This window comes from Uloborus diversus, unplaced genomic scaffold (assembly GCF_026930045.1).
Source record: "Uloborus diversus isolate 005 unplaced genomic scaffold, Udiv.v.3.1 scaffold_14, whole genome shotgun sequence".
NCBI classification, from domain to species: Eukaryota; Metazoa; Arthropoda; class Arachnida; order Araneae; family Uloboridae; genus Uloborus; species Uloborus diversus.
Genome location: NW_026558098.1, coordinates 526,054 through 538,338, shown reverse-complemented (window position 1 = coordinate 538,338; position 12,285 = coordinate 526,054). Strand labels below are relative to the sequence as shown.

General features: G+C 36.7%; 1 protein-coding gene across 1 annotated transcript in view; it reads right to left on the bottom strand.

Annotated features, from left to right (window-relative positions):
• The window catches only part of LOC129232816 (inositol-tetrakisphosphate 1-kinase-like), a 48,119-nt gene extending 36,884 nt beyond the window's left edge, over positions 1–11,235 (bottom strand). Inside the window, exon 1 of the mRNA XM_054866915.1 lies at positions 11,030–11,235. Coding sequence (XP_054722890.1) covers positions 11,030–11,121 — 92 coding nt within the window. The 5' untranslated portion in view covers positions 11,122–11,235. The remainder of the gene's footprint in view (positions 1–11,029) is intronic.
• Positions 11,236–12,285: the final 1,050 nt, after the last annotated feature.

Sequence of the window (12,285 nt, the reverse complement as noted above, 5' to 3'; positions counted from 1 at the left end):
CAAAAAATCAGTAATCCAACGTCATTAAGCACAAAAATTGCAAAAAATTGCAGACACGTGTTTCGGTGTTACAAGGAACACCTTTTTCAATGCAAAGAGGTGTGAGCTTCTGGATGAAAAGTCACCCGATAAAGGCAATACGGTGGAACAGGAGATAGTATAAATATCAAAAAATCGAAATTAAACGAAACAAAAAAGATAAAACGACACCTGGAGGCAAAATTTATTATATAATTCCTTCAGGAAAAAACCGTTAAGTAATAAATTTTCCAAGAAAACCCATAAACAATGCGAAAATTCCAAAAATGAAACCACTCTGAATAAATTAGCAATAAATTTACCAGCGGGAAAAACTATGTATGGAAGCAATGTATGAAATGGAGAAATGCAGGAAAAAACAAAGTGAAGGATAAACATATTGGAATTAGTTAGTCACAAAAACAAAATAAGAAAGCAAAAAATGAAAACAATAAAAGTAAGAAATGTACGACGTTTACATAAAAATAATAGAAAAACTAAACCAATTTTAACAAAGGAATCCACACAGAAGAAAAATAGGGAATTGCAGTAAGATCGTTAACTAAATTAGAACGGTTCCTCAGGATGTGGAAAGATTCCCAAAAATCAAGATCTAACGGATTGGGACATTTCTGGATAATTTGATAAGAGTTAAAATCAAAAGAGTGATTCGACTCCCAACAGTGTTGGGCAATACTGGATTTATTCAGCTGTTGTTTTCTCACATAGCTTTGATGTTCTTTTAACCGAAATTTCAAAGAACGGCGGGTCTGTCCGATGTATCCGAGTCCACAATTGCAAACAATTTTATAGATCCCACGACAATTAAGAGGATGAATAGAATCTTTAAGAGAAGAGAAAGAAAGTTTATTAATAGGAGAAAATACCACTTGGAATTGGAATCGCTTCAGAATCTTAGCAACCTGAAAACTAATACCAGGGAAGAAAGGCAGAACAACTAAATTCTTAGTGTTAAAAATTCTATTACGAACAATACTTTGAGATTTTTTGCAAAGTTTTTTATAAATGGAATCAACTAAAGTGGGCGGATAGTCTCTGTCAACAGCCACAGCTCTTAAATAGTTAAGTTCCGCATTAAGAAGCTCAGGTGAAGAACAAATATTCATTGCACGACAAACAAATGTGTTGAAAGCTGAATATTTTTGATTAGGATACTTTTGCTGTTTCATTACCCCCACATAGATTATCGTCTCACCCTCCTAATCAAAATTTCGGCCATGGCCCCTCTCAAAGCCTTGTGATTGTAGGAATTTTTTTAAGGAAAAAAAAAAGAAAAAAAATATTATGAGAAGGTAACAAAACCTTAATTGGGAGATAAATTGCCCTATCCTCAAAACAAAACTTTTATTTCCAAAATTTTTCTCCATCTTCTACATAATTTCTTGATTCCAACTGCATACATTTGGACGATCTCTAAATGCTGCGGTTCTCAGAGGTTACCTATTGTTCACAAGACCAAAGAGAGCCTAAATTTTCGTTTCTATGGCTTTAATTTCGAAACTAGGAGGAGAACCTCCTTTTCCCATGCCTTTTCAAATGCCTTGATATGTAGCAAAAAATTGCATTTTAAGTCTTATTTGGAAAAAATGTCAACGGAAACTAGCTTATCCACTCCTTATCCCTTAACTTGCTTAAAAGCAACTTAAATGAATTTTTTGGGGACTTCAATTACAAACGAGTCTTGATAGGACCCCCTCCCTCCCTAGTTTATATCGTAGTAATAGCTTTAAAAGGAGGTTTTTTGGAGGAGCTCACGAATCTTCCATCCCTTTCTAAAATATGTATAAATATAGTTAAAAATCGAATTTTTAGAGCCTCAAAGGCAAAATATTTCCAGGAAAGAAGGATTCTAAGCACCTTCACACTTCTTTTAATGTAAGCAAACATTACCTAAAGTTGCATTTTTAGGCTGGACAGCTGAAGAGTTAGAAGTGCACTTCTCCTCTTGTAACTGCTCAATGTATAATGACAGAACATTTTGGTTTCTAAGCTTTATTTTCAAAAAGTATTTTAGGGCCAGTGCCCGAAACCTGACCTTTCTCCGTACATCATCAAAAATAGACAAAATGCGTTTTTAGTTTCCTAATTTTCAAAAATTAGTCGGAAATTTAAATTTTGAAACATTTTCGAGGGAGATTCCTAAATCAACCCCCTCACCTAATGTCTCGATACCCCGGAAATTGAGTTTTTAAAACTTCATTTTAATAAAATTTCTGGGGAGTTATCAGGGCCCAATTCCTCAATAGGCAGAGTAGACAGCTGAATAAGGCAGCAAAGTTTCCAGGGACGGCAAATTTGCTATTATAAAACACATTTTTTGAATTAAATTGTTATTCTTGAAAGTAAAATATTAGCATTCTTTCATTTTCCAGAGACAATTTTTTCTTGTAATTTAATAATGATTACTTTCACACATCTTATGAAAGTCAAATGTTTTTCAACCATGGTATTTGCCGAATCGTCAGCAAAATTTGCCGGATAAAAAATTTTTGGGGAGATCACTGTGATCATTTCATCGGGGCGCCTCAGAATGTGAAACGCCATCATTTCTTTATAAGTTTGACAGTTTGAATCTGGGGAACACTTTACGTTTTTTTGAGTCAAGAATATTTTGCTTCTTTTAGGGGGGGGGCGGCAGATTTCAAATTTGCCTAGAGTAGCTAAATTCGGCCCTGGGAAGTTTGTTCAAAAATTTCGGATGGCCCCTCTCAAAACAATCGGCTGGATCCGTCACTGGTCAAACATGTCATTCAAATTCACAGTGCAGTTAAACGATTTATCAAATAATGTTTCAAGAAAGAAGGAAGCAAGAAATTCAAACCAAGTACCTAACTTCCGTTTGACACTAATGATACAATGCTTGAGTCTACCTTGAGGAGCAAAGATGTTTGATGTTCGGCTCTATGCTGGAAAAAGCTACACGAAGTTCTTCAACCAGGCTCTTTAAAGATGATCACTTGCAGTTTTTTTATAAGTGTGAGGGCTAAGAAGCAGAGTTCGCAAAGATATGTAGTTGAAAATGGTAGCAGCACATCAATAGCAATACAAAAGATGGTGGGATACTCATTCTTAACCAGCAACCAAAATTCGTCCAGAGACACTTCGCTGAACCCAAGTTTAGAGCACGGTCGCTCTTGAGGTCCATAAATTCCTCTCGCGCAGAAGAAAGGTCTTTGACTGATGCATTCGCAGATGAAGAGAATGGATCGTGAATCCAGTCACACTGTTCTGTGTTAGTATTCTTGAAATAGTGCTTAAACTTGTCCTGAAGTATGACTAAATGTTCTGCCACCACATTCAGCAGCTTTTCTTCCATGCCATTTCCTTCACATATCATGTTGACGGTCCTTTTAAACATGTCCAATGAGCCACGATCTACTTCTTCTCTCCAAGGCTGAATTTTTTATTTGAACCCGTTTAGTTTGCCCATACATGCAACCAAATTCTCTCCTTGTCCTTGCATTTTCCGATTCAATTCGTTAAGGTGTTCAAAAATGTCAGCCATGTACCCTAGTTTTCCCAGCCAAGATTTGACTTGCCACAAACTGGCGTACTGCATTTCGTTTTTTAAAATCAAAAACTGTCGTACCTCATCCCTCAATTCGAAAATTATTGATTGTACCTTACCACATGAAAGCCAGCGAATCTTTGTATGAAGAAGTAGAGAATGGTGATCTACCCTCAGTTCTTCACAAAGTATACGGAGAAAAGGTGAGAATTAAGCGGCCTCGATTTTATGAAATTCACGATTTTCACGACTTCAGCCAAAGCTAATTTCAGTTCATCTTGTAAGATCTTTGCAATGAGAGCTTCACGATGGTGGGAACAGTATATGGTTTTAATTTCCAGTTTGCTAAGTCTCAGAACCGAGCTTTGAGAAACTACGATAAAATGAAATTAGTACCGGAACCGGAAAAGAGGAAAACAAAAGTTAAAGCTGTGGCTAAAATTCTGGGCGGGAGGGCACGATCCCTGCCTGGGGGAGGGGGCGATAATCCCGTTTACGAAAGATCTAGAAAAATTCTGAATAATTAGTTGATTTCGTGGAAATTAGAGTCCGTTTTCAAAAACTGAAAGTAATAGGATCACTAGAAGTTTAAAAGAGGTGGGGCAGCAAATCCATCCTCTCCCCTTCTTGGGTATGTCTTATTGCACAAGATCGACAGGGTGAATTGAGAAGCTAGAGAACGATCAAACGCTATTCGGACGTAACTTTAAAATAAAATACATCAAGACTCGTTCTTTTTATTATAACTACGAAAATACCGCGGCACACCGGGTTCCTTGTCGCGGCGCACCAGTGTGCCGCGGCACACAGGTTGCGAAGCCCTGGACTAAAAGTACTTCTTTTGACTGAAGGAAACAACCCCATTTTGTTTGCTTCTGCCGCTATCAGCAAGGCCATGACCGAAGAACTTTGGCCCTTGGTCTTTGGCGTCCACAAATTTGGCGACAATTGGGAAAATTGCTAAGGCTCTTAGTTTTCAAACTCTTCCCACAATTTCTACATTGTCTGCGGGAATCATCATAACGTAGATCGTAAAATATGCAGAATTGGCGAAAACATTTCCCCATTGCTTAAATTCCGCGGGGCCAAGTTTGTGGACCTTTAAGATATTAAAATGAAGCGAAGCTAAAAGACGTAACCATGGCAATTCGAAACAAAACATCAGTAATTTTAATGGAGATTAGATTTATTCAAACTTTATTTTTAACGGCTTGTAACTTTTTTTCCTTCGGAGATAGAAGGTTACTTTTTCGACCGAAGGTCGAGATATTTCTGGCGTAAAAAATGTCGCTTTTTCCAACGGTGTCAAAAAGAAAACTCTGGGACAATTCCTTCACTTTTTATTGATAGATTTAATGAAGAAAGTATTGCCAAAATTTCAGCTAAGCCTAAAAAAGTTCGAGATTAAAATGCAAATTGCTCCCGTCGTAATGAAGTTAGAGCATTGAAACAAATTGCTTAGAACGCAGAAAATTCTAACCTTTTCAACAATATAAAATATTAATATGTGCAAGTAATTTTTCACCCCTTTAATAGCCAATTTACGTGAAATTTTGGGCCTAAACTGGAATAAAAAAAGAACTATCTATCGGATTTTTCCGAATTATAGCCTATGTTACTCAGTAAGAAAGCATCTTTCATACAGTGAAAGAATTTCTCAAATAGGTGCAGTGGTTCCGGAGATTACCTCGAACATATAAACACACAAAAATCCGCCCTCTCTCTTTATAATATTAGTAAAGATGTGGTTAAACTTTGCCCGCTGCAGTAAACCATAAATATCAAACCTATCTGTGAGATAACTTTCAATAGTAAATACGGACTAAACTTGGAATGGTTTTGGGATTTGTAAAAATATCTAATTTTTAAGGGGAATTTTTATCAACAAATAAGAGATTTTTTCCTTGTTTCGTATACCTCAAAACTCAAATTTTAAATTGGTAGCCAATGGCTACCAGATCCTCACAAAATGGTAGCCAAATCTCAAAGAATGATAGCCAAACTTTATTTTAATTTAAATTATTTAATATATTTTATTCCATTTATTTATTCAGTATGTGTGTATATGTCATTGGCATAGCAAAGAAATTTTCTTATAAAATAATAATTAAAATAAATAAGTAAATAAAAAATATTTAAAAAAAATAAATAAAATAAAAAGCGAGCTAAAAAATAAAAAAGGAAAAGAGGGTTGAGGAAAAATTTTGGAGGGGGGAATTGAACTTGGAGGGGAACAGGCACCTCTACCCAGATATTATTTAACATATCTTTTGCAAACTATAATCTGCATTAATTTATCTTTAAGCAAAACACATCACGATAAAAAAATTAATATTATTATTCATTTATTTATTTATTTATTTATTTATTTTTTGAGCTTTTAATACTTCTAGAAACATTACAGCTTTCAACCGAAAGACGATTTAGTTCCTTGACAAAGAAAACAACAAAATACCAAAAACTTGAACAGAATGTAAAATCTAAACCATTTGCGCTTCTACAAAAATATTTTTTTGCTTTTTCAAATGCATGCAAAATTTTATAAAAATCGGAGCCTGAGTTCAAAAATGAATAAATAAAAGAAAGGAAAGCAATATAAAACAAAACGAAAAAAAAAATGAAAGAAAAGATCCAGCAGAAGAAAAAAGGGTTTCAGTGGTATTCTTTCCACCTTCTCTAGACGCAAGGGTGCCATTTTTTTTTTATTTACCCTAATAGCAAAATTTCTTGCATCAATCTTGACAGATCTTGATATTATACTGACGGCGTCAATATTGACGTGTTTCATACTGCATAAAGCTTGCATAAAGATTAAAAAGCAATATTACAATAACAACACGTATGCAACATTGCATTCATTTTAAAATATCAATATTGATATTACCTTACAATAACAACATTGCATACATATTGACGCCGTCAAGATGTATTGATTTCATGCTGTCGCCGTCAAGGTAATTAGTACACATTAGAACAGGTGGACCTTCGTTGATACTTGCGCATGCGCACAGTTCTTTCTACCCAGCGTCCCTCGAATTGCTGGCACATCTTCCTCCTTCGACCTACGATTTCAGTCGGTTCAGAGGAGCTGCACGTGGCGTTGTCGTTGCGTTCTTTAGGCTTCGTTAAGTTGGTTGCTTAGTTATTAGTGTGGAATAGTATTGTTTTAGGAATAACTTATGAATGACTGATAACTGCATTTGTTTATTAATATAGTACTAAACAAGTCATATCGCAGACGATGTGCGATCAATGTTAGAAATGGCCGAAAATAACTTTTTTCGTCCCTAGACTTCGAAACGAAGGACATGAAGCCCAGAATTTCGTATTATCACTTCAATCTCATGAGTAAGATTAATTTTATTCAATGGTTATTTATGTTATTCTTTAAGATAAATTCATGTGTTTTGTCCATGGGATATTTTCAATGCTGACATCCATTTGGAAATGTACTTTATTGTATTTATTTACTTATTTATTATTTTGCTTTCTTTACTCTTAAATGTGTTATAAAAGCTTCCGCAATTATTCCTAACTAGGCATTTTATGTCTTTATAATACAATTAGAAGCATGAATTTAAAAAATAAGTCAAGTATTACGCAAAACGAAGAAACTTTCATTTTTTAAATTAAATTGCGAGTACTATTAATACCTTTATATGAATTTCCGATCAGATGTCAGCTTTAAGGAAATATTCTTAGGCTAGAAATCTATCTTGAAGAATAACAGAAATAATTACAGAATGAAATTTAATTCTCGAGTTTCAAGTGAAAATAATACAAAGAAATAAATAGATAAAACACCTTGCAAAAGTGCTGATTTCATACTGTCATGTCAATGTATCCTGACATTTTCCTGTCACATCAATACGTATGCAATATTACAAAAGCAAGATCATCTTGCCTAGACCTTGATTTCATGCTGTCATGACAACATCTTGATATTATCCTGTCATATCAATACGTATGCAAGATTACAAAAGCAAGATCATCTTGCCTAGACCTTGATTTTATGCTGTCATGACAACATCTTGATATTATCCTGTCATATCAATACGTATGCAATATTACAAAAGCAGCCTACCTTGATATTTTCCTGATATTATGTTGCATACACCTTGTCAGCCAATATTGTGGCAGCCTGCTGACAGCATAAAGGGAGTAACATAACAACATTGAGGCAGCATTAATGCAAGATGATTTTTCTTGCATGTCAACCTTTATGCAATACTGAGGCAAGATATTTTGCTTACTGGGTATGTGTTTTATAAATACGATTGTACTTCTCTTTATTTATTTTGGAACAGACATTTTCCTAATCTTACTGGTAAAAATGGACAATCTACAACGTGGCGCCATTTTGAAAACGCGGGACGCCATTTTGAAAATTTACCGCGAAACCTTAAAAAAAACAATTTTTTTATTAGAAATAAAGTAAATAAACGGATATGTCCTCTCCTCCAGTAGGTTTTATATTTTAAAAAGAAAAAAAAAAGGAAAAACAAACAATATGATCCAAACAAAAAATAAAAAATCTTGCAAAAAAAAAAAAAAAATTTAGCGATATCGTTTTTACCTTGTCTCGATGCATTTTGACTCAAAGGCGCCATGTTTGTTTATTCATAGGTAAACCAAATGTACAAGATGAATTTTTTTCATTTATTTTGGAAAGGACATTTTTGTCTTAACTGGTAAAAATGAACAATCTAACAACGCGATGCCATTTTGAAAACGCGTAGTTTAAAAATACCGCAAAACGAACAAATAGCCATTTGTTAAGGAGAAATAAAGTTGAAAAATGAATTTAAGATCAGAAAAGCATAATTTACTAAATTGGTGTATGACATTTGTCTATTTTTACGATCACGTGTAAAGAAAGCCGAGTTTTTGAAATAGCAAGTTTTGTAATGAATTTGTCTTCGTGATTGCGATTTTTGTATCTATTCAGAACAACAACACATAGCACAACTGCATATAAATCTAATAATATTTAAAATACATTAAATTACTTGCATTTCGTGGTAAAATAATTCTTAATGCTGGACGTAGAGACATCATAAAGAGGACAATACTCCCCCCCCCCCTCCATCCCCGGCGATCCGATAGCCGAACTTTTAGTGGACAAAGGAATTTGGGGAAAGATCATATGTCAAGATTATAGGTCAGGGAAGGTTGCATTGGCGAATGGTAGCCACATTGGCGACTGAAGTGAAAATAATAGTCGCCAAAATTTGAAAATTGGTCGCATTTGGCGACTGGCGACCGCGAGTTTTGAGCTTTATTGTCTCAGCATTTGCGAAACTATCAATGATATCATTGTACCCTGGATTCTGAGTGAAATCATATATTTTTAACTAGCATGATAAATTAAGGGGATTTTGGGCCCCCTGAATTCTAAGAGGAGGGGCCTGTGCCCTGCGGTAATCAGGCTCTGTCTTTGTTTGCGCAATTGAGATGAGTGTTTTCGCATTTTGCGAAAAATGCGACCGTAGCGGAAACTCTGCAATGTACCCTATGATTCGAGGCCTTTTGTGCATTCATTCACTTTAGGTAAATACATTTTAACCTAAAAAGTTCAAAATTTACTTTTTTCGCATCACCGGTCATTCTTTGAGCACAGAATATTTGTTCAGAGAGTTTATATTTCACATCATAACGGTTTCTTGTAATCGAATGTACCACGATTAAAAGCCGACATCTAAAATCCTGGGAGAGCATATAAATGTCTCATTCCTGCAAATGGCCATATTTATATTTTTTACAAAGCTTGTCTCGCCAGACGTGGGGGGGGGGGGGCTCCTTATCCGAGCAATATAAAAATTCTCGCTATCTTGATCTTTTTGCATACTAGTCCAGCACTCGCGACAATGTGTATTTTTTTTCTTGTACAAACAAAAAGTGGGGGAAATTCATTTTGCATAAAGTAGTGATGCTCGAACGATATGTTGCAAAGTTGATGGCGGGAAAACAGTACGCACGAGAATCAAATTTAGGGGAACTTTCAATCACTGGGATTCATTGGCTTTAAGGTATAGCTTTCATGTAACCCCCCAAAAATTACGCGCCAAATCTGGCACTCCTTACGGGTTTTTTAGGGTTGCTGTTTCTTATTTTGGTGTTGCCAATTAAGATTTTTTCAGCTTTTGGGTTTTTGCTGTTGCCAAATTTAGTATTTTCTTGTATTTTGTACCATTTTTGGAGTTTTTTAAAAAAAGTATCGTGGAAACAATAACAGGAATCTTGCTTGGCGAGAAAAAAAGGAGCCAAATTTCCGATTTGGGGGGGGGGGGTATATCAAAGTAGTTCCGGCTTTAAATTTCTTACAGAGATTCTTTTTCTCTTTCGGAAGAGGGAGAATTTGCTTTCATCGTGTCATCGGGGGATATTTCGATAATTGGGAATCGGGTGCAGTCGTCTCATTTTTGGCATGAATAATTTTATTTTGGTAACCCTGCTGATTTATAGTAACCCTATGTGTTTAGATGTTTCCCGTCTCTTTGTTTAGATTTGCAAAGAAAAATATCTCTCGTGCAGGCACTGGAGCGGAAAATTGACGCCAATGAAGAAAGATCGCCAAATTCCCAATTATCGAAATATCCCCCGGCCATTGCTAAAGTTATGAGCTGGAAACAGCAACAGGAAGAAATTTTCCCTTTGGCGTGACCCTCGAGTAAAAAAAGGCTGGGCTCACCGAATAAAAATGTTTCAAGACAAAAAGGGCTGTACCGGGGGGGGGGGGGTATGTCACCCCCCGCTCCATTGTTTAATTACAAAAAAGGTATAACTTTGATATAGCCCCCCAAAAATTATGCGCCAAATCTGGCACTCCCTACGGACCTTTTAGGGTTGCTGTCTCTTATTTTGGTGTTGCCAATTTAGGTTTTTTCAGCTTTTAGGTTTTTGTTGGTTCCAAATTTAGTATTTTCTTGTATTTTGTACCATTTTTTGAGTTTCTTTTTTTTTTCTTTTAAGTTTTGTGGCAACCATTTTTGGATTTCATATATGTTTTAGCTCCATTTCATTCATTCGCCATTTCTTTGTGAAGTGATCAAGCAGATTTCTGACTTGCTGTATTTTGCTGCAAATCTGGTTGTATTTTCCAATTATATTTTTTTCTCTATTAATTATTTTTATCTTTTAGCTTTCAATATGCCTACTGTATATAGTGTTGTTGAAAAGTTTCGGGGAATTTAGAGTCGGAAAATTGATAGTTGTTCTTCATTTTCGTCAGGTAGGCCGACAATGGGAAGGCCAGTTATTGTTGATTGTTTATTTATGCATCATTGGGCTCAGGATATGCAGATGTTGATTGATTTTTTGATAGAGGTTGGATTGGCGCCAAAAACAGGTATTTTGCTTGGCGAGAAAAAAAGTCGCCGAATTTCAGATTTGGGGGGGTATATCGAAGTAGTTCCACAAAAAATGTGAATTCCTGACTTTCGAAATGAGGCCACCCGATAATCCGAATGGAATGGGACTCACCGACAGACGTCAGCGAACTCCGTGTATTTGAATTTGAGGCTCTTCTTGGAGCTCCACCAATATCCGACGCGGAGAGGTCTTTTCGAGCCCATGTTTCAGGATTCCCTCATCTCGGCCTACGACGAAATGTTTTAATGGAAGGCGCGGCTCAATCAGTGACACAAATGACGCGTGATCTCTCGAATCTGACGGATTGCACAACGCACCCGTTCCTTGCAAAATCAAAAAGAAAACATTCGAGGCGGTTGCCAAACCACGAATGGAAAGTCTCGATAACTGCGACATGGGTCGTGTTCGAATAGAGCTACCGGTTTACTCGGGCTCCTGGGGAAACTAGAGTCCCAACAACCGATTTTACGAAAAAAATCCATGCGAAAACGAGCAATATCCCTATCGTGATCCCATTTGAAGGCAATTGCTCAAAAGTGGACTGTACCAAATGGGTGAAAACATTTCCCACTTGCAAAGCTTGAATTTCGATTTCGATTCCGAGTCACAACTGACTACAAGTGTATCAATGTCGAGGACTGCATACTAAGTGCCTTGCCTCCATTATTTTATATACTGATAGATGGCAGCACCATCATTGGATCGAACAGTTAATGAGAATTTAGAACTAGACCAGGAGTTAATAGCTACCTGGTGTGCTAGCACCCCCAGAGGTATCGTTTCACTTGGAGGAAATGGAGACCACGAGCCTATTTAACGTCGCCCAGTTCCCTTTAATGACGACGGTGGGTCTTCGACCATCGAAGTTCGAACCCGGGACCCTCCGGCCCCGAATCCGACACTCTACCGATCGGGCTGCTACGGCCCTTGATCCCATTTTGAGACAATTGCTAAAAAGTAAAAAAGTGGACTGTACCAAATGGGTGAAAACGTTTCCCACTTGCAAAGCTTGAATAATAAGCGGATAAGTTTTCTTTCCCGTCGTTTAGTGAAATGTTATGAAAGCGCGCTAAGTTCGCAACGCTCTCATCATTCCCCCCCACTTATTGTTTTTCTATTGCCCCCAAATCGTTGGCAGAAGCACAAAAAGCAGCAGAAACTATTGGGAAATCCGGCGAGCAGGCCGTGGTAACTCGATCGGTAGAGTGTCGGATTCGGGGCTGGATGGTCCTGAGTTCGAACCTCGATGGTCATCGTCATTAAAGGGGACTGGGCGACGTTAAATAGGCTCGTGGTCTCAATGTCCTCCAAGTGAAACGATACCTCTGGTGGTGCTAACACCAGATAGCTATTAGCTCCTGCACTAG